This window comes from Mandrillus leucophaeus, unplaced genomic scaffold (assembly GCF_000951045.1).
Source record: "Mandrillus leucophaeus isolate KB7577 unplaced genomic scaffold, Mleu.le_1.0 Scaffold4, whole genome shotgun sequence".
Lineage (NCBI taxonomy): Eukaryota > Metazoa > Chordata > Mammalia > Primates > Cercopithecidae > Mandrillus > Mandrillus leucophaeus.
Genome location: NW_012104253.1, coordinates 8,045,831 through 8,069,197, shown reverse-complemented (window position 1 = coordinate 8,069,197; position 23,367 = coordinate 8,045,831). Strand labels below are relative to the sequence as shown.

General features: G+C 43.6%; 1 protein-coding gene across 1 annotated transcript in view; it reads left to right on the top strand.

Moving 5' to 3' along the window:
• AK7 (adenylate kinase 7) overlaps positions 1 to 22,934 on the top strand; it is a 117,279-nt gene extending 94,345 nt beyond the window's left edge. Inside the window, exons 14-19 of the mRNA XM_011991806.1 lie at positions 5,598 to 5,726; positions 6,810 to 6,878; positions 12,516 to 12,713; positions 16,865 to 17,085; positions 20,427 to 20,585; positions 21,822 to 22,934. Of these exons, the coding sequence (XP_011847196.1) occupies positions 5,598 to 5,726; positions 6,810 to 6,878; positions 12,516 to 12,713; positions 16,865 to 17,085; positions 20,427 to 20,585; positions 21,822 to 21,860 (815 nt within the window). The 3' untranslated portion in view covers positions 21,861 to 22,934. The remainder of the gene's footprint in view (positions 1 to 5,597; positions 5,727 to 6,809; positions 6,879 to 12,515; positions 12,714 to 16,864; positions 17,086 to 20,426; positions 20,586 to 21,821) is intronic.
• Positions 22,935 to 23,367: the final 433 nt, after the last annotated feature.

Below are 23,367 nucleotides of genomic sequence, written 5' to 3'. Positions count from 1 at the left end.
TTTTAGTAGAGACGGGGTTTCACTGTGTTAGCCAGGATGGTCTCGATCTCCTGACCTCGTGATCCACCCGCCTTGGCCTCCCAAAGTGCTGGGATCACAGGCGTAAGACACCACACCTGGCCTTGTTTTTTATTTTTAATAGAGATGAGATCTCCCTATGTTGCCTAGGCTAGTCTCGAACTCCTGAGCTCAAGCCACCTTCCTGCCTCACCCTCCCAAAGTGCTGAGATTACAGGTGTGAGCGCCTGGCCCGTTCCTGGAGGGATATTAGCTGCCTACATACTTCATGATTAGCTATTTGGTGAACTTTGGGGATTAACATGAAAAATACACAGCCGGAGAGAGCTGCCCATTTTCCTAATAGAAAACAAACCTCATTTTTCACTAATGTCATGTAGAAACTCCATACCATTAATAAGCCTTTAGATCACCAACTTTGTTTTGGCCTTATTAAAATGCTGGAGAGTATCTCTTGATTTACAGTATTTTCTTTTCTTTTCTTTTCTTTTTTTTTTTTTTGAGACAGAGTTTCGCTCTTTTTGCCCAGGCTGGAGTGCAATGGCGCGATCTCGGCTCACCGCAACCTCCGCCTCCCGGGTTCAAGCAATTCTCCTGCCTCAGCCTCCCGAGTAGCTGGGATTACAGGCATGTGCCACCACCCCAGCTAATTAGAGACGGGGTTTCTCCATGTTGGTCAGGCTGGTCTTGAACTCCTGACCTCAGGTGATCCACCTGCCTCGGCCTCCCAAAGTGCTGGGATTGCAAGCATGAGCCACCGCGCCCGGCTACAGTATTTTTTTTTCTAATACTGCCCAAATAAACCTATACTGAACCTAAAGTCACGGGCAGGAATGGACATTCTGCATGCACAATAAAAAATGCAACTGAAAGCAAATAACCAACAACTCAAAATATTACTGAGGAAATCTGTAAGTGTAGATGAATATGCAAAAAAAAAAAAAAAAAGGTTCACATGAACACAAGTTTTGACCAGTTAAAAGTTCACTAGAGATTACATAAGAATTTTGGAAAGTGTATATGTATAATCAAGTAAAATATTTTAAACTAGTCCATCATGCCTCAGTTAGTTTTAAATTGCAAACTCCAATACACAGTTCTTTTAATAAATTAGTGCAATATGAAAGATTTGGGAATATTAATGTATCCATATTAGATCAAATTGAAGATTCCAAAATTTCTTCCAAGAGCCATCTTTTGCTGCTTCTTTTTTTTCTGGAGATGGAGTCTCACTTTGTCACCCAGGCTGGAGTGCAATGGTGCGATCTCGGCTCACTGCAAACCCCGCTTCCCAGGTTCAAGCAATTCTCCTGCTTCAGCCTCCCGAGTAGCTGGGACTACAGACGCACATCACCACACCCGGCTAATTTTTTTGTATTTTTAGTAGAAATGGGGTTTCACCGTGTTGACCAGGCTGGTTTCGAACTCCTGAGCTTAGACAATCCACCCACCTCGGCCTCCCAAAGTGCTAGGATCACAGGCGTGAGCCACCCTGCTGGTCGCTTCTTCTTAAGGTATTTCTTCCCTGAGCTGCTTACAGATACATTACCTGATTTAGACAAATTTATCCAAATATCAAACTGCCTGGATGAGATGTAGATTTTTAAACTTCTGTATCTCAGCAAAAAATGGAGTTTTACCCATTGCCTGATGAACTGAGTAAAAAGCCACTCATTTTGTTTCATTTCTAATTACCTTTAAGAATAGCTGTATGGATAATTCTAGTTCTGAGGTACATTTATTTACCAAGCTCAGACTGGGACCCAAGTGGAACACTTCTGCTTCTGCTTCTACAAAGAAAAAGGAAAGTCACATACGGTGGCTCAACGCCGGTAATCCCAGCACTTTGAGAGGCTGAGGCTGAGGCAGGAAAATTGCCTGAGCCCAGGAGTTTGAGACCAGCCTGGGCAGCATAGCAAGACCCTGTCTCTACAAAAAAAAAAAAAAAAAAAAAAAAAATTAGCTGGGCATGGTGGTGCGCGAGGCACCACCTGAGCCCAGGAGGTTAAGGCTGCAGTGAGCCAAGATCCCGACATTGCACTCCAGCCTGAGTGACAGGAGTAAGACCCTGTCTCAAAAAAAAAAAGAAAGAAAGGGTGATCTCTCCCATGAGGCAGATTTCCTACAAATACATAGCTGTTGGACTCTTTCCTTTCTGAAATCACCGCTTGCTGTTTGGTCATCATCAGTTATGACAGTGCAGTTTCCTGGGGATGAGGGAACAGAAGCCAAGCTGTAATCCCAAATGCATTCCCTCACATTCCCACCACTGCTCAGGGGAGCAGCTCTCTATTTGTACACATGTTTTAGTAATTATGAGTATGTGTTAATATGAACATTTTGAATATTACTGGTATTTGAAAGATACATTTAAATTTTTTTGTTTTTTTTTTGAGACAGAGTCTCGCTCTGTCGCCCAGGCTGGAGTGCAGTGGCACGATCTCTGCTCACTACAAGCTCCGTCTCCCGGGTTCACGCCATTCTCCTGCCTCAGCCTCCGGAGTAGCTGGGACTACAGGTGCCCGCCACCACGCCCGGCTAATTTTTGTTGTATTTTTTAGTAGAGACAGGATTTTACCATGTTAGCCAGGATGGTCTTGATCTTCTGACCTCGTGATCCGCCCCCGTCGGCCTCTCAAATTGCTGGAATTACAGGCGTGAGCCACCACGCCCGGCCAAATGTTTTTTTAGAAAAAGGATGACGTTTTTAAAAGCTATGTAGGAGGGCTGTGCTCATTCATTTTCAAACAGCGCAGTTGCTGGCCGTAGAGCTGAACCCTGGCCAAAGGTCATCGGATTATCTCTAAGAGATCACATTTCTCTAGAGAAAGGCACTAGGGCTGGGTCCTTTGTGTACTGGGTCACGCCTCTTAAGCATCCCATAATTACCAAAAAATGCTGCTGAAGGTCCCTTCTTAATTACTGAGCACTTTCGTTCCGAATCAAGCAGAAATGAATGGCTAAACTCAGGGCCTGAAATAAACTGAGGGAGGCATTGAAGGGAATTGCAGCTAGATTTCTAGATTAAGTGCATTTAATTTAATAACAAAGCCATTGAAAAATGAAAGTAGACTGCTTAGGCCAGGTGTGGTTACTCATTCCTGTAATCCCAGCACTTTGGGAGGGTGAGGCGGGTGGATCACCTGAGGTCAGGAGTTTGAAACCAGCCTGACCAGCATGGCAAAACCCTGTCTCTACTAAAAAATACAAATAAAATTAGCCAGGTGTGGTAATACACACCTGTAATCCCAGCTACTCAGGAGGCTGAGGCATGAGAATCTCTTGAACCCAGGACACAGAGGTTGCAGTGAGCCAAGATTGCACCACTGCACTCCAGCCTGGGAAACAGAGTGAGACTCTGTCTCAAACAAACAAAAAAGAAAATAGACAACTTAAATAAAATCAGACTTAGAATATTAGTGAATCCTTTCATATGTTTTTATTTGGCTTCATTTTTTTTTTTTTTGAGATGGAGTCTCGCTCTGCCACCCAGGCTGGAGTGCAGTGGCCGGATCTCAGCTCACTGCAAGCTCCGCCTTCCGGGTTTACGCCATTCTCCTGCCTCAGCCTCCGGAGTAGCTGGGACTACAGGCGCCCGCCACCTCGCCTGGCTAGTTTTTTGTATTTTTTAGTAGAGACGGGTTTCACCAGGTTAGCCAGCATGGTCTTGATCTCCTGACCTCGTGATCCGCCCGTCTTGGCCTCCCAAAGTGCTGAGATTACAGGCTTGAGCCACCGCGCCTGGCCTGGCTTCATTTCTTGGCACCCCTGTGAACCTTACTGGGAAGTAATGTAGAATCATTCGGAGGAATTTCATTATGTTAAATACTACTTAAGATTTTTTTTTGTCTTAGTCATAATATTTAAATTTCTGAAAGACACAGTTATTTTCTGAACGTGTTACTGCCTAATGGGTGGTGTGACACTGAAAGGTAGAAGAAGGGAGAGGTGTTTTTTTTGTTTGTTTTTTTGTTTTGAGACAGAGTTTCGCTCTTGCTGCCCAGGCTGGAGTGCAATGGTGCGATCTCAGCTCACTGCAACCTCTGTCTCGCAGGTTCAGGTGATTCTCCTGCCTCAGCCTCTCGAGTAACTGGGATTACAGGCATGTGCTACCACGCCCGGCTAATTTTGTATTTTTAGTAGAGATGGGGGTTTCTCCATGTTTGTCAGGCTGGTCTCGAACTCCCAACCTCAGATAATCAGCCCGCCTTGGCTTCCCAAAGTGCTGAGATTATAGGTGTGAGCCACTGCTGGGGGAGGTGTTTTAATTAGATCAGTTTATTGTCATTGATAGAGTAATAAAAAGAAGCCTGAACTTATTTATTTTACATTATGTAAAATGAGGGGGGAGGAGGGGAGGATGAGAAGGGGGAAGAGAAGGGGGAGAAGGATGAGGAGGGAGAGGAGGAGGAGGACTCACTGATAAGGTAAAAGAGTAGTACAAACTCTGGCAAGAGCTTTGAAGATCAAGTTCTCTAACTTGTCAAACTTACACTACTATAATGTACACATTAAGCAAGGTAAGGATAGGGCTGTGTCTTGAACATTGTAGCTGTTCGATAATTATGATGGAATGATAGATGAATATTGTGGTGGAGTTGCAGCATGTTGTTGTTAAACCACTGTACCGGTTTTAGAACAAACTCCTCCCTCCTCATCCTCCCCAAGCAGTGCCAGGAACCCAGTGTCAGGGCTTGAGAGGGAACTGTCCAGTGGGGCTGAGGTCAGAAATGCCAACTAGAAAAGACAGGGAGAAGGGAGCCACGTTCTTTTCTGAAGCGTTACAGAGAAAAGTGCCTTTGAGGGTCGGGTCAAGTTTGATTGTTAGTCAAATCCAGCACCTTCTTTTAGTAAATCGTGTGCTAGCAACATCCATGAATGCTATCTCACAATTCTCACAACAGAAGCATTTATTATTGTATAGTAAGTTTACAGAGGTGTAATATCAAAACAGAAACCCTGCGGGGGGTTGTGGGGAGCTCTGCATTGCTCCAGTTGCTTCTCCTCAATCAATTTCACCAAAAATTGGGATTACAGAACATTTTGAAAGTGCAGACATCAGCACTCGCCCATGCTCTTTCTTGCAGACGAGTTCACTGGGTTCTTCTACATTATTGTGCGTTAGAATTCACGTCATGTTCAAAATACAAAATCACATATTTTTTACTTTAAGGGTCAAAATGTAATCCCAGCATTTTGGGAGGCCAAGGTGGGAGGACTGCTTGAGGCCAGGAGTGCAAGACTAGCCTGGGCAACATCGCAAAACCCTTTCTCTATAAAACATTTAAAAATCAGCTGGGTGTAGTGGCAAGCGCCTATAGTCCCAGCTACTTGGTAGGCTGAGGTGGGAGGATTGCAGAGCCTGGGAGGCTGAGGCTGCAGTTAGCTATGACCACACCCCTGCATTCCAGCCTGGGCGACAGAGTGAGACCCGTCTCTTAAAAAAAAAGCAAAGCAAAACAAAATAGGGATTTCCAATAGTACCTTTGACTACACAACAATTTTTGAGATAACTTTAAAACAACTCTTATGCAGAATGTGACCCCACAGTAATATTTACATATATGCTTTTTTATCAGGTCAACTAGACGATCAATATATAATTAGATTTATGAAAGAAAAGCTAAAATCAATGCCTTGCAGGAATCAAGGTTACATTTTGGATGGATTCCCAAAGACCTATGATCAAGCAAAAGACCTGTTCAATCGTAAGTTTGAGTGTTCTATTTTGAGTATTTATATTCAGGTAAGTTGCAACTTTATTGTTCAGAGAAATAGTCACTCAATTAAAGTAAACAGAAAACTAGAGAGACTATTTTTGAGCCTTGGCTCACCTTTCATTAGGTAGCTTTTTTTTTTCTATGTTTTTCCCCCCCGGATGATGGCTCAAGGTGCATAGCCTTTTACAAATTTTTTACAATTTTATTGTATTGTATTGTGACACAAACACTTAACATGAGATCTGCCCTCGGAACGGGTTTTTAAGTGTGCAATACATGATCATTGGCTATAGGCACTGGGTTGTTCAGCAGATCTCTAGAGTTTATGCATCTTTCTGGATTAAAATTTCATGCCTGTTGATTAGTAACTTTTGTTTTTCCCCTCCCCAGCCCCTGGCAACCACCATCCCACCCTTTCATTCTTTGAATTTGACTACTCAAGTTCCCCATTTAAGTGGAATCATGCAGTATTTGTCTTTCTGTCACTGATTTCACTTAGCATAATGTCCTCAAGGTTCATCCTTGTTGTTGCACAAAGCAGAATTTCCTTTAAAAAAAAAAAAAAAGCAGACCATTCGTCACCCCGGCTGGAGCACAGTGATATATATGATCACAGTTTACTGCAGCCTTGACCTCCTGGGCTCAAGCGGTTTTCCTGCCTCGGTCTCCCGAGTAGCTGGGAGTACCGGCGTGCATGAGCACACCCAACTAATTTAAAATTTTTCTGGAGGTTTCACTCTGTTGCCAGGCTGATCTCTGAACTCCTGGCTTCAAGTGATCCTACTGCCTTGCCCTCCCAAATTATTGGGATTACAGGTGTGAGCCATGGTGCCCAGCCATTTCCTTCTTTTTAAAGGCTGAATGGTATTCTGTTGGATGTCTATACCACATTTTCTTTATCCATGCATCTATCAATGTACATTTAGTTTGTGAGACTATTTCTAAAAATACATGTGCTGTTTATGGCTAGTTTTCATTAGTGCTTGCTACTTAAGATATTTGGATTTTTTTGCTGTGATCCATGGTAATAATATATTAATAAACACAACGAGGAATATTTTGTTTTCTTAGAGGAAGATGAGGAGGAGGAAGATGAAGTCAGAGGCAGAATGTTTCCCTTTGATAAATTAATTATACCTGGTAAGTTTATTTTCCCAAGATCACATTTAAAAGAATGTAAAATGAGGGGGGAGGAGGGAAGGAAGAGGGGGAGGATGAGAAGGGGGAGGAGAAGGGGGAGAAGGATGAGGAGGGAGAGGAGGAGGAAGATTCACTGATAAGGTAAAAGTAATTTTGTAAAACTACAAAAATTAGCTGGGTGTCGTACTGTGCACCTGTAGTCCCAGCTACTCGGGAGGTTGAGGCAAGAGAATCACTTGAACCCAGGAGACGGAGGTTGCAGTGAGCCGAGATCACGCCACAGCACTCCAGCCTGGGCAACAGAGAGGGACTCTGTCTCAAAAAAAAAGAAGAATGCTGTCTGATATCTGTCTCTTTTTTCTTTCTTTTTTTTTCTCCCAGTAGCTGGGACTACAGGTGCCTGCCACCATGTCCAGCTAATTTTTGTATTTTTAGTAGAGATGGGTTTTCACCATGTTGTCCAGGCTGGTCTCAAACTCCTGGCCTTAGATGAACCACCTGCCTTAGCCTCCCAAAGTGCTGGGATTACGAGCGTGAGCCACCTTGCCCAGCCTCTTTTTTTTTTTTTTAAACTACTCCTTAAGGAGCAGGGCTACACCATAGGCAGTGTGCCTAGAGTAGCCCCGATACCCCTTTTGTGCCAAAACAATCTTTTTGAGTTTAATAAAGTAGGATTTTTTTTTTTAGGAAAAAAATTAAAAGATATTCTCAAGCATAAACTTGCAAACTAGAGAATGCACCGAGGGATAAACATGAGGAATATTAAATTGCTGAAATGAATAGAAATCCCTGTGGGAACATTGTCTTCCACTGCTCTCTCCTGTAACAAAGCAAAAGGTAGCAAATCTGTTGATGGCTTGACTTCCTGAGTCACGTAGGCTCCTTCCCTGCCCTGGTTGTGGTGCTAACCATGCCATCATCAAGACCTTCGGCTTCTGACTTGAGATTGCACAGGTCCAAAGCTTTTCAGTTCACTCTTAACTCCACAGCGGTTTTATTCCATCACATATTTACACAGGATTTCACAAAGTACTCTTGAAAGCAAGGCATAAGCAATTTATCGTACACAACAGGATTTATTTAGTACTGAGCAGGCATTTCTTGTGACCTTCCTATAAACGTTAACAAGTGTTGTTTTCAGTCAGTTTGCTTGAGGTGTATATTCATAGGGAATCATTTTGGGTCATAAGATCACTAGAAGAAAAGCTATTTTCAGCAACTTAGGACAAGGCTGTAACTGAAAAGGGCCTGCCTGCTCAGTGGTATCGAGTCCCCAAGGAAGGCAGCTTGTGTCTGTTACCTTCTCTTGGTCCAACACAGTTTGCAGAGAAGCTTCTGAAAGCACTGAGGCCACCAGATAGCAGTCATCCTTGGGGATGGATATTTATTGTTTGCCTGTAGGCTGTGAAGCCAATGGCAGAGGCATGAAATGCTACAGGGATGGTTTGTCTCAGATTTCCCATTAATTTAGGCAAATGCCTCAGAAAAAGTTAAAAACTAAAGTTGATTGGCCAGACACAGTGCCTGTAATCTCAGCACTTTGGAAGGTCAAGGTGGGAGGATCTCTTGAGCTCAGGAGTCAGAGACCAGCCTGGGCAACATAGTGAGACCTCATATCTACTAAAAAAAAGAAAAACAAAAAATCAAAAAAATTAGCCGGGGTGGTGGCATGCACCTGTAGTCCCAGCTACTTGGAAGGCTGAGGTGGGAGAATCACCTGAGCATGGGAAATCAAGGCTGTAGGTGCCCTGATTGCACCACTGCACTCCAGCCTGGGCAACAGAGCAAGAACCTGTCTCAAAAAAATTAATTAAAAAAATAAAATAAAAAGTAAAGTTTATTGTTGATTATTAGATTCTGGGTAGGTATGTCCAGTGTATGTATGTTTATCACTTCTAGGCAATATTCACTCATTGCAAACCGCGCTAAATCATAACACCCTCACTGGGGCAGCTGGATACATTTCAGCTCAACTGGCAATTTTTCGTGTGCAATTTGTCATGTGCCGGGCACTCATTGAACCTTTTCACAATCCTGCAAGGCAGGAATTACACCCACGTTTACCCAATCCAGAAGCTAAAGCCCAGAGATGTATGCAAGTCCACTCACTAGTAAATGGTAGGGGGATTAAATTAAAACTCAGGTCTTCTCACTCCACTGCCTCCAAAACAGAATTAACGAAACCTGCCTGTAAGATAAGGAAATGGAAGCACAGAGGTCAAGTGACCAAGAACTCTTAAACGTAGGCCACTGGGCTGTCCTCTCTTTGTTGGACACAGTGCAAACACGTCTAAGACGTAATCTATTTGGAACGTTAATCTGTTGTTAGCAAACTACCCTCTTTCCAGAAATTGTCCCTATTTTCTATTTCCCTAAAAGAAATACCTGTGGGATTTTAATTGAGGGAGGGAACTGAATGGTAACACGGAAAGGTCAATGCAATTGAAATAATTTACTGCTTAGGATTCCCTAGATGGGGGCACATGGGGAATGCCAGGTTTGGTCAGGCGGCAGAAGCAAGAACAAAGGGCAAGGTCTAGATCAAAGCCGTTGTTGGGGTTTCTTTGGGAAAGCCGAGACAGGCCACAGTGAACCATTCGGGACTGGCTAGTTTGAGTTTAGGGGTGGTCCCTAGTTGCCTGGGGCCTGGTCCTGGGATGATTTAGGGCAAGGGAAATACTGGCTTGCTGTGTGAGATTAGATAAACGGACTGAGTGGCTTGCATAGGAGGGGCATTCCCAAGTAAGTTGTTACTATCTTTACGTATTGGCTAGGCCTGGGAAGGGCAGCAGTCTCTCCCCAGATCTGTAAGGCCCCCCTCAAGATATCAAAACAGGCCAGGTGGGTGGCTTACGCCGCCTGCAATCCCAGGGAGGCTAAGGCAGGAGGATTGCTTGAGCCCAGGAGTTGGAGACCAGCATGGGCTACATAGCAAGACCCCCATCTCCACACACACAAAAACATTTTTAGTTAGCCAGGTGTGGTGGCATGTGCCTGTGGTCCCAGCTACTCAGGAGGCTGAGGTGGGAGGATCTCTTGTGCCCAGGAGGTCAAGGCTGTGGTAAACCTTGATCATGCCACTGCACTTCAGTCTGGGTGACAGAGTGAGACCCTGTCTCTTAAAAAAAAAAAAAAAAAAAGAAATCAAAGCATAAGACACAGAAAATAAAAGAAACACATTCCAACCTATGATAATCCAGTTCTAGATGGTATTCTCTCCCAGTGAGAAACCACTGCATTTTACCACTGCTGTTAGCCTATGTCCAGTTTGATCCTTTCAAGACCTTAGTTGAAGGAGATAAGTTTAAAGTTGTACCTACCTGATGAATATTTGGAAATTTGTTAAAACATAGATTTTTTGGCCCAGCACGGTGGCTTACACCTGTAATCCCAGCAATTTGGGAGGCCGAGGTAGGCAGATCACCTGAGGTCAGAAGATCAAAACCAGTCTGGCCGACATGGTGAAACCCCGTCTGTACTAAAAATATAAAATTAGCCAGGCATGGTGGTGCATGCCTATAATCCCAGCCTATAATCACTCGGGAGGCTGAGGCAGGAGAATCACTTGAACTCGGGAGGCCGAGGTTGCAGTGAGCCGAGACCGCGCCACTGCACTCCAGCGTGGGGTACAAGAGTGAGACTTTGCCTAAAAACAAAACAAAACAAAAACCCATAGATTTTTCATGTGATTCCAGATAGCCAAATACAGTGACCTCCTTGTTATCTACAGTCTCACCAAGCAGAAATCTATTACTTGCTATCCACAGTTAGCCAGTGCGAGGACAATAGACATTCTGAATAACTGTCTTGAGATACTGCAGAATCTTGAAGTTCTCTGTGAGTCACAAAGAGAATGAATGAACATTTTTTTAAAAAATCATCTAGTGAGAAGTATATTTTATCATATTAAAAATCTTTGCAAATTGGAAAGCCAAGGATGTTACTCATTATTTGATTAACTGGAATCTTACACCTCCCGATCAGCCTGGAAGAAAGGTAGAATATATTTTTGAAATTCACAGATTATTAACATAATTCACACATTTTCTAACAAATGAGTATCATGTTAGGGAAAAAAATAAAAAAGAAATTAAGTTTTCATATAGATGTCTGACATCACAGAGCTTAAATGGATTCAATTTTCAGCAAATCTGTTGACATCATTTTGATTTCAGTACCATACCACCATTTGGGGGTTCAGATGTCTACCTTCCTTTTCAAAAGGCAGCCACTCATGAAAATCATGACAATCAAATGGTAAAAGATGAGCAAAAGATAGAACAACTTACTTGCGAAAATGCCTCTTATATGCAGAATGAAGGTAGTATCAAACTATTATGAATTTACAGGATCTTATTCCACAGGCTGTCTCAGCCTTTGCTTTCACAGTTAGTATCTGCAGCAGATGATGTTCACATATGTCCACATGCCTCGGGGACACACCTCCTGTGGGCTTTCCCCAGTGCGCTTTCCCTTTTCACCCACTCAAGGAAGCTTATTAGAATACAAGTAAACGAGAATGGCATTATGATGTTACAAGCCAATACAATTTTAGAACAAAAATCAAATCATTCCTAAGTTCTGTTGAGCTCTAATAGATAGCAAGGTATTTGTGATGCACCCAGCCACTGATCTGGGCACCAGTGTACACTGGTCCTGTAGTTGAGAACCTCTAAGAATCACAACTCACCTTGGAAAGTTTATTTCACTGATCCACACCTGAATCTCTCATTCACTCAAGAATTATCCATTGAATTTGTACTAGAAGCTGAAGGAACAGCTGCTTTCACAGTTTAAAAGAAAATCACAGGTGGGTAAAATGGTCATTATTAACATGATCTGTGTGTTGAATTTGATAAGTGCTGACCATATCATGTTGAACATGTTTCATAGTCAATGGCATTGAGGAAAGAGCTGGATCCATGAAAATTCCAAGGGGTGTTCCCATTTTTATTAATTTGGCAAACTGGCCATCAAAGCATGTTGCTTGTAGCCATAGTTCTCTTTGGAAGCCTGTGATAACTGTGCTGGACAGGAGGCAATGTGAGGCCAGGAGCCGTGGCCTATCCCTGCCAGCACTCGGGGAGGCCAAAGTGGGAGGACTGCTTAAGGCAGGAATTTGAGACCAGCCTGCACATAGTGAGACCTTGTCTCTCTCTAAGATAGATATACATACATATATGCATATATATGCATATATTTTTTAAAAAAGAGAAAAGAGACAATTTGAAAATTAACTAGGAAGCTGATATCACAGGGTTATCTGAGATTTGCTACTTATGATTTCTGCTGCTTTTATTCGGAAGGGAGGAAGGGAGGAAGGAAGGAAGGACAGAGGGAGGGTGGGGGAAGGGAGGGAGGAAGGAAGGAAGAGAGGGAGGGAGGAAGAAAGGGAAAATAATAGATTGCACAAAATAGCAATTGGGCCTCATAGGGTGGTCTCTGGAAATGGGGTGATTTTCATCTATTTATCCTCCATGAGAGGCAGCAAAGCCAATTGGACAGGCTATTTGGGGCAACAGGAGGTCCTGGCGGGTAACCAGACACTTGGGTTACCAGGGGCCCATGCGTTCTCCAGCACCCTGCTAGTTAGCTGCGCTGTACTGTGCCAACTCTGGAGTCTCTCCTTCTCCCCAGAATTCGTTTGTGCACTGGATGCTTCGGATGAGTTTCTGAAGGAGCGTGTGATAAACCTTCCCGAGAGGATCGTGGCCGGGACCCACTATAGCCAAGACCGATTCCTCCGGGCTCTGAGCAACTACCGGGACATCAATATCGAAGATGAGACTGTCTTCAACTATTTTGATGAAATTGAAATTCACCCGATACATATTGGTATTAAATGAATTCAAGGATAATGTGAATGTCCAGGACCCCCAGTAAAGCTTGGTGCAGGTCTAGCTGTAATTGTGGGGCTGGGGGAGGGTGGGGAGTATAACCATGGGTTGGGGCACAGGAAGCCATGGAATACACAGGGCACTCCTTCTGGGGAGTCATTCTACGTGGGGATTTGGTGGTGGGTGTTATTATTGTATGAGAATTTATGGGTATATTATGAAGTCAAATGACAAATCCTTTGTTTTTGAGACAGAGTCTTGCTCAGTTGCCCAGGCTGGAGTGCAGTGGTGCAATCTTGGCTCACTGCAACCTCTGCTTCCCGGGTTCAAGTGATTCTCCTGCCTCAGCCTCCCAAGTAGCTGGGACTACAGGCATGCACCACCATGCCTGAGTAATTTTTGTATTTTTAGTAGAGACGGGGTTTCACTATGTTGGCCCGGCTGCTCTCAAACACCTGACCTCATGATCCACCCACCTCGGCCGCCCAAAGTGCTGGGATTACAGGTGTGAGCCACCATGCCTGGCCAACAAACTCACTTTTTAAAAAAGAAATGTGTGTTCGGTGCTGGCTGCTTGGCCATTACCCCAGGTTCCTTGGGGGCAGTGCTCTGTCCCTGTTAACTTATTGGGCACTGGTGCTTTTCCAGACCCTTTCCTGGCCTTCTGACTGGCCAGCCCATCCCCGTAGCTACCCAGAAGAGCAAATAGCTCTTCACCGCATTCCTTCTTGTTTCCTGTAAACACAGCGCTGAGCTTAGCACCAGCAAGCACTTGTGATCCCGCGTCACATCGGCCTCATCACCACCATTATCATTCCTGGCTCCAGCTCTTAGCTTTCACAGCTGCTGCTACTTCCCTGGGCTTGTTGAACCCCTGACCTACCTTTCTGGTTTTCTGGACCTTGACACTTATTCCTCCTTTGGGCTTGGTGAGAAAGAACTAGCTTCTGCCTGGTGGAAGCGTCCTGGCCAGGCCCACCCTTGGGACTCCAGGGGCTGCTCTCTACCCCCAACTGCCCAATGGGAAAGCATTTGGGCCCTGGAGTATCGGGAGACTTAGTGCTAAGGGATGATGTCAGCAGGAGGAAGGAGAGCTAATTCCAGTTGTGGCTGGGCCTCAGTTTTCTCATCTGTGAAACAGGAAAATAATCAGGCTTGCAGGATTGTTATAAACGGTAGAGATGAGAGACACAAAGTGCCTGGCACGTTGAAGGAGTTCAACAAGTGGTCATTTTGTTATTCCTACCAATACTAAGGCATAAAATGACATACTATTATGAAATTTAAAAATGGCTGGGTGCGGTAGCTCATGCCTGTAATCCCTACATGTTGGAAGACCAAGGTGGGTGGATCACCTGAGGTCAGAGTTCGAGACCAGCATGGCCAACATGGTGAAACCCCATCTCTACGAAAAATACAAAAATTAGCTGGGCGTGGTGGTGCACACCTGTAATCCCAGCTACCCAGGAGGCTGAGGCAGGAGAATCGTTGGAACCCAGGAGGCAGAGGTTGCAGCGAACTGAGATCACGCCACTGCACTCCAGCCTAGGTCACAGAGTGAGACTCTGTCTTAGGAAAAAAAAAAAAAAAAAAGAAATATAAAAATAACAATTTGTAAATCTGCAAATCTTTCTTGTCTGCACCCTCAGCAGTCACTGGGTTTTGTTCTCATCTAGACATGTTTCTGCATGTTGGACATGCTTTATATGTAAAAGCTAAGGGTTCTGCACCTCCTAGTATGGAAATTAGTTTACATTATTTAGAGAACTAGGAAAGAATGAAGAATATATTTCAGAAAAATAGTGATTGTCATCTTTTCAGTTAGGTCCAAAAAACTGTTTACAGGAAGATCAGGAGAGCCCAGGGAAAAATGTTGAGAAAAAAAGAAATAACAGGGAGGAATGAATGAGTGGCCATTGTGTTCCGTCTCATCCTGTGCCCACCTCATTTGGCCTCATCTGCAGCTGACAACTGGAAAAGAATATAAAAGCATAGGGGAGAAATGCATCCTAAGGATGGGAGGCGGGGAGGGCATCTCACGGTAGGGGATGCAGGCCAGCCTCTGCAAGGTCTGGAATGGGGCCCTGGAAAGATGCTGGGAATCGCATCCTCTCATCAGCTCTGGCCTCTGCTTCTCTCTCAGTGTCTCTTTGTCATCTCTCTCTTTGGGCCAGGGTTCTCTCCCCTTCTGTGGCCTGTGTGGTAGGCTGAGGCCACCCCACACCCAGAGTTACGATGCTACACTGGGAGCCAAGGCCAGAGCTGACTTTACTCTGTCCAGTCCCACATTCCCTGAAGGGCAACTCTTCTGGTCACAGTTTGGGCTGAGGTGCCCCACCCCAGTCTAATCAGCAGTGGCCCGGCTCTGGGGTCAGAGTGGAATATTGCCAGGGGGAATCATTCCTGAGTACCTTCTCAAAGGTGTCCAGTTAGTGATATCAAGGTTGTAATTACTCAGAGTAATCAGGGAGAAATGCATTTATATTATATTATTTTATTTTATTTTACTTTTTCTTTTTGAGATAGAGTCTCCCTCTGTCACCAAGGCTGGAGTGCAATGGCACAATCTCAGCTCACTGCAACCTCTGCCTCCTGGGTTCAAGCAATTCTCCTGCCTCAGCCTCCCGAGTAGCTGGGATTACAGGCGTACGCTGCCATGCCCAGCTAATTTTTGTATTTTTGGTAGAGACAGGTTTCACCACGTTGGCCAGGCTGGTCTCAAACGCCTGGCCTCAAGCAATCTGCCCACCTCGGCCACACAAAGTGCTGGGATTACAGGCATGAACCACCACACCCAGTGAGAAATGCATTTAAATGTCACAGGTCAGGCAATGAGGAGCTACTCGATATGACTTTTTCTTTTTCATTTTTTTGAGACAAAGTCTCACTCTGTCACCCAAGCTGGAGTACAGTGGCTCAATCTCAACTCAGTGCAACCTCTGCCTCCCGGGTTCAAGTGATCCTCCTGCCTAAGCCTCCCAAGTAGCTGGAACTACAGGCGTGCGCCACTATGCCAGGCTAATTTTTGTATTTTTAGTGGAGATGAGGTTTCTCCATGTTGGCCAGGCTGGTCTTGAACTCCTGACCTCAACCTACTCGGCCTCCCAAAGTGCTGAGATTACAGGTGTGAGCCACCGTGGCCAGCTGTTTTTTGCTTTTTTAAGGGATTGCTTCTGTTCACCAACTAGTGCATTGGCTCTGCTCCTCCCCTCTTCCCATGTTAGAACCCGGTGGTGCTTCTGGTCTAGGTCAAGGTCATACAAACATGGGAGGGGTGGTGGCTCATCCCTGTAATCCCAGCACTGTGAGAGGCCGAGGCAGGAGGACTGCTTGAGCTCAAGAGTTGAAGATCAGCCTGGGCAACATGAGGAGACCCTGTCTCTACAAAAACAAAACAAAACAATAAAAAACAAACATGGGTGGGGTGGGCACAGCAGTGACTATGAATGGGAGTGGGGTAAGCCGTTGCCCAGAGGAAGGTCTGAAGGGGCTTAGTACCAAAATTTGTCCGCTGCACACCGTTCTCTGCAGACACCTTCCAAGCAGCCCTAAGAAAGTGGTATAGAATTTACCACCTCAATGACCGTGGAGATCTCAGTATTTATCCATACACCATTTTTCTTTTTCTTCTCTTCAGTCTTGATACTAACATTTTTCAGATATTCTGGAGTCTGGATTTTTTTTTCCTATTCAAGTAGACTCACTGAAATGGTTATTTTTTTGTGAATTGAAAACGTATCCCAGAATCGTTGATTTTCAGAAAGGTCACCCTGTTTGGCCTCCCACAAGTGCAGGACTTCCTTCTGTAGAAACCTCTGAAAGAAGTGTCCTAGTCTTTGCTTGAATACTTCCAGGCATGGAGAGCTCATTACTTTTCAGGCAATCCATTCCCCCATCCAACCACTCTAATCAAGTCATCGTTAGAACTCATAGACCCAAGTTCAAATTTCCCTACCCACGACTCTCAGACTCTGGTCTGATATTTGCCCGAGGGAAAAACGTCTGAACTATGCTGGCAATTAGAAAAGAAAGCCCCATGTGGTAATTTACATAATTGACTATCACAAGTTTATAGTAATAAAGAATTTTCCCAATTGCAGGCAGGCCTAGAATATAAGTATGTGTTGATCTCTCTCCTGGTATTTAAAGATGTAGGAAAACTTGAAGATGCTCAGAATAGACTTGCTATCAAACAGCTCATCAAAGAGATTGGGGAGCCTCGAAATTATGGTTTAACAGACGAAGAAAAGGCAGAAGAGGAGCGGAAGGCTGCGGAGGAGCGGCTGGCCAGGGAGGCTGCTGAGGAAGCAGAACGCGAGCACCAGGAGGCCGTGGAGATGGCAGAGAAGATAGCTCGCTGGGAGGAGTGGGTGAGTGGTGTGTGTGTGTGTCTGTGTGTGTGCGGAGCAGGGGTGCGGTGCCTGGCAAAGCCATTTAGGCCAGTTCCACTTCCCATCCTGCTTTAGGGAAATGTCATGAAAATACCCCAAACAAATTTGCGTTTGCTTTTTGTCATTTGTAACGTTTGAAAAAGGATATCCATGGTCTTTTGCTTAGTTTTTTTCCTTTTTCTTTTTGTTTGAGACAGGGTCTGGCTGTGTCGCCCAGGCTGGAGTGCAGTGGCACAATCTTGGCTTACTGCAACCTCTGCCTCCTGGGTTCAAGTGATTCTCCTGTCTCAGCCTCCCCAGGGGCTGGGACTGCAGGTGTGCACCACCAAGCCCAGCTCATTTTTCTGTTTTTAGTTGAAATGGGGTTTCACCATGTTGGCCAGCTAGGCTGATCTGAAACTCCTGATCTCAAGTGATCCGCCTGCTTCTGCCTCCCAAAGTGCTGGGATTACAGGCGTGAGTCACCGTGCCCAGCTTGCTTAGTATTAATAACAAAAACTAGCCATTATCAGGTGTATTAGTAATACAAATTCCTATAAATATGTAACATTTTACTATGCATTGACCTCATTATTTTATTTTATTTTCCTCCATTTACCCATGTAACCTACCCAGGTGGTCAGCTTCATTCAACCTCTCCTCATCCCCCAAATCACTGAGTGTAGCAAATAATTCTGCTTCCAAAAATAGCACTCTTAGGCTGGGCATGGTGGTTCATACCTGTAATCCCAGCACTTTGAGAGGGTGAGGCTGGAAAATCACTTGAGCTTAGGTGTTCAAGAACAGCCTGGGCAACATAGCAAGACCTTGACTCTACTAAAAATAAAAATAAAAATTAGCTGGGCATAGTGGCATGCCTGTAGCCCCAACTACTAGGGAGGCTAACGTGGGAGGATTGCTTAAGCCTGGAGGATTGTTTGAGCCTGGGAGATTGAGGCTGCATTGAGCTATGGTGATGCCACAGCACTTTAGCCTGGATGACAGAGTGAGACCCTGCCTCAAAAAACAAATACTATCACCAAAAATGACACCCAAATCTGTCCCCAGCTCTCTAATTCTGATTAGGGGCAGTGTTTCTCATCCGAATTATGCAGTGCTTTCTCACTGTCCTCCCCAACTCCAGCCTGGTCCATCTCCAGTCTGTTCCCAAGCAGCTGCCAGGTGATCCTTCCAAACTGCAGACCCACCATGGCCATTCTCTGCTTACAGCTCCTCACAGGCTCTCGATTATCACAATTTGATAAAAGTCCAAACTTGTCATTGTGGTCAAGGTCCTTTGTGACCTGGCTGCTTCTGATACTTCCTAGTTTCAAACAGGGCACCAATGATGGTCATCTGCATGACTTACTGCCTCACAGACACGTGGCATCTTTACCAGAAGTCGTCTTTCTAGTGAGGCATTTCCTGGTCTCTGTAAAATTCAATGCCTACCCCTTCCCACGACCTGTCACATCCCCTTTTACACTTTTTAATTTTCCTCTTTGTACTTACTCTACCTATTTTACAGTTTATGTATTTACCTTGTTTCTTGCCTTTTCTCTGCACAGAACTTAAGTTACATGAGGACAGCGATGTCTATGTTGTTCACTGCCATATATCCAATGCTTAGAATAGTGCCTGGCACGTAACAGGCACTCAAAAAATGGAAGGAAGGAAGAAAGGAAGAAAGAAGGGAGGGATGGAGGGAGGGAGGCAGGCCCAATGCACACATTTTGGGTGCCTGATTAATCTTAAATTCCTAAAGTTTGCTGTGTCAGACTAGAGATGGTTTAAGTTTTGATACATATTTTAAAACTGCCCTCCAGCAATGGCAAACCAGTTTACGTATCATCTAACAGGTGGTTATTTCCCTACACCTTCTCTAAACCTACTTTCTCAATTTTGCTCGCACGTGTCAGGCTGATAAAAACTGTTCTCATTGTTTTGATATTCATTTCTCTGATCACTAATCTTACAGCTTTTTCTATGTTTGTTAAGCATTTATGTTTCTTCTCATGTTGCATATTTTCTCTGCCCATGTTTGGGCTGTGTGTCTCTTTCTAATTATTTTGCAAAAAGAACTCCTGATAAATTAGTTCAATAGAAACAGGAATGCCTCCAGTTGGCCTCCTGAGTCGTGCGGCTAGAGTTCAAATCCCACTCCACTTTCTCTGTAGGTATGTGGCCTTGTGCAGGCTCCTCTCTGTGTCTCAGTTTCTTCATCTGTAAAGTGGGGATAATGATAGTACCTACTTCATACAGTCATTGAGGTGACTAAAGAGGTAATATATGTAAACTATGCACAGCACCTGGCAAGTAGTGTGCATCACGTAATATCCTCATCACATCTTTTTTATAATGTGTTGCAGTTTTTCTCAATTCATCATTTATCTTTTAACATTATTTATGATATTTTCTCTGACCACACAAAAGTTTCATGTTTACATGTAGTCAAATCCATCCACCTGTTTCCCATTTTGATTTCTGGGTTGGCAATCTTGCCAAGACCTCCTTTCAAACAAATATCAGCTAGGACTCTTTATCTTGCAAGTGATATAAAAGCAAACTCAAAATGACTTCACCATAAAGAAAACCAGAGAAGTCCAGGGGTAGGGCTGGCTTCAGGTAAGGTGTGATATAGTGGCTCAAATGATGTCGCCAAGGACTTAGGATCCCCCTCTCTGTCCTGCCTTGCATGGGAGGCTTCATTCTTAGGTGCACCTACCATGCATGGCAGGGCACTTGATGTGCTCATCTTTAACTAGAATTTTTTAAAAAGACAAGTCAACAATTTACAAGTTATTATTAGTCATATATTTGTACTAGTACTGTTTACAATTTAGGTATTGTAAATTGTAACCAATTTTGATGTTGTGCCGATCCTTAATTAGAATCTATGGCCAGGAGGTGGCTGGATGATGGGCTTAAATCCCACTCAAACTAAACCACTATGCTGAGAAGGGAGATTTCTCAAAAGAAATCTGGAATTATGACTCCCACAAGAGAGGGTGGCTGTATGCTGAGCAAAGAATTGCACACGTCACTATCCCAATGCCCTCCAGACTTTCTAGTGGCATTTTTTTTCTTTTTTTCTTTCTATTTTGCTTCATCTGGGCAGCTAGACATTATTTTGGTGTAAGAAGTGATGCAATGTATTATTTTCCAAATGACTAAGTTGTTATAACGCCATTTATGTCTTTTCCCTGCTGATTGGAAATGCCATCTGTATCATAGATGGTGACTATTTCTAGCAGTGTCTCAGTGCACTCTAAGGTGAACTGTGTGAGTGTTCTCCCCTTTCTCACTATATATTTACTTTGCCCCCAAACGTTCTATTTTAGAATAAACGACTAGAGGAAGTGAAAAGAGAAGAAAGAGAATTACTGGAGGCTCAATCAATTCCCCTGAGAAACTATTTAATGACCTACGTGATGCCAACTCTTATTCAGGGCCTGAATGAATGTTGCAACGTCCGACCCGAAGACCCTGTTGATTTTCTGGTAAAATATTTAATTATTTTAAAAAGATCAGTTTGAGGTCGGGTGCGGTGGCTCACACCTGTAATCTCAGCACTTTGGGAGGCCAAGGTCAGGGGATCACTTGTGGTCAGGAGTTAGAGACCACCCTGCCAACATAGTGAACCCCACCCATCTCTACTAAAAATACAACAACAACAACAACAACAACAAAAATTAGCCGGGCATGGTGTCGCACGCTGTAGTCCCAGCTACTCAGGAAGCTGAGGCAGGAGAATTGCTTGAACCGGGAGGCTGAGGTTGCAGTGAGCCGAGATTGCACCACTGCACTCCAGCCTGGGCACGACAGTGAGACTCCATCTCAAAAAAATAAATAAATAAATAAAAGAAAACAAAATCTGCCTGAATCTTTTTTTTTTTTTTTTGAGATGGAGTTTAGCTCTGTCGTCCAGGCTGAAGTGCAGTGGCACGATCTCGGCTCACTGCAACCTCCGCCTCCCGGGCTCAAGCGATTCTCTCGCCTCAGCCTCCTGAGTAGCTGCAATTACAATCCTGCACCACCACCCCAGGCTAATTTTTGTATTTTTAGTAGAGACAGGGTTTCACCATGTTGGTCAGGCTGGTCTTGAATCCTGACCTTGTGATCCGCCCACCTGGGCCTCCCAAAGTGCTGGGATTACAGGGGAGAGCCGCCACGCCCAGCCTAATCTGCCTGAATTTTAACAGAAAACCAGTCGAGATAACAAAATTATGTTTCTGGTTATTTGGGAAATAGCTTCTAATACATTCGCCATTTATAATAAGATTTTTTTTCCTCATTGGTCAAACCCATGTAAGATTTTTATTATTCATTTGAAAGTAAAAAATGTATGTACTTTTACTTATTTATTTATTTATTTAAGATAGAGTTTCACTCTTGTTGCCCAGGCTGGAATGCAATGGCACCATCTTGGCTCACTGCAACCGCTACCTCCTCGGATCAAGCGATTCTCCTGCCTTAGCCTCCCGAGTAGCTGGGATTACAGGTGCCTACCACCACACCCAGCTAATTTTTTGTATTTTAGTAGAGATGGGGTTTCACCAAGTTGGCCAGGCTGTTTTCGAACTTCTGACCTCAAGTGATCCACCGGCCTCGGCCTCCCAAAGTGCTGGGATTATAGGCATGAGCCCGGCCCTGGATGATTTTTAAATTGTTACTAATACAAATACATGACTAATAATAACTTGCAAATTGCTGACTTGTCTTTTTTTCAATTGTAGGCAGAATATCTCTTCAAGAACAATCCTGAAGCGCAGTGAAACTTTAAAGATCTAGTATTATCTACCTTTACAGAACCACAGATCACTTATTGTACTTTGAAAAACTGCTTTGAAAAATGCTTTTCCAGTTCTTAGAAAATTCTTTTTTTGTAGACAAATATACTATCAACTAGAATCCCTATTAAAAGCTATATGACATGAATGACTACGTCATTAAAACTGTATTTGAAATGTAAATTGATAAAGACATTTGTGCATAGCTCATGAGACAAATACCAATTGAACATTTTATTCGTTAGTCAGGTCTACATATACCGCTTCTGTACACTAATGTTTATAGGTATTTATAGCATAAAGAAAATCAGACTATATATTGTAGACTATATATTATTCTAACATGTAGGCTAATTTACATGACTTGTTATTGCCCCAGTAACAATGTTATTAGAAATGGAAATAAACTGAAGTGGTTTATGCCTGTTGACTCACAGTAAATCCGACAAGATTGGTGTCTGTAAGATTGCTTTTTTTTTTTGATGAAGCAATGGCTAGGGAAAGGTGGCTTTCAGTTCAGGGTCAGGATCCCAGACAATGAATCAGAGAAAACTGTAAACCTTTAGGCAGAGAAATTTGCATAACAGGATAATTCCAATCTTTGTGATAAGTAAGAAGTTGCTAAATATTTTCAACACACTTTATAACATAGGCATAAGTTATCAATCCTATGGTCTTTTCCACTTCTAAAAATCCCGTAAGATTCCTAGAATTACCCTAAATGAGAAACTAGGTTTAACGGCATATGTATTTTATCCCTTTAAATAATGTAACCTAATACAACTGCCTGATTTTCTATTTGTGGTAAAATACATGTAACATAAAATTGACCACTGTCACCATTTTAAAGCATATAATTCAGTGGCACTAAGTTCATTCACAATGATCTGCAGCCACCACTATCTAGTCCAGAACTTTCTCATCACCCCAAATGGAAACCCAGCACCTATTAGGCAGTCATATTCCATTATTCCCTCCCCTGAGTTCCAGGCAACCACGAATCTGCTTTCTGTCTCTATGGATTTACCTATTATAAATAAAACTATACAATGGGTGGTCTTTCATGTCTGGCTTCTTTCACTAAGCAAAATGTTTTCAAGGTTCGTGTATGTCATACAATGTATTAGTACTTCATTCCTTTTCATAGCTGAATACTATTCCATTGTATGGATATACCACATTTTGTTTAATTGTTCATTTGTTCGTGGACATTTGGGTTGTTTCCACCTTTTGGCTACTGTGACTATAACTGGCATGAACATTTGTGTGCAAGTTCTTATTTGAACACAGGTTGTCAGTTCTGTTGGCTAGATACCTAGGAGTGGAACTGCTGTCATGTGGTCATTCTATGCTCAACTTATTGAGGAACTGCCACACTGTTTTCCACAGTAGCTGCACCATTTTACATTCCCACCAGCAGTGTATGAGGGATTCCAATATTCTGCATCCTCACTAACACTTGTTATTTTCTGTGTTTTTGTTTATTTTTTTT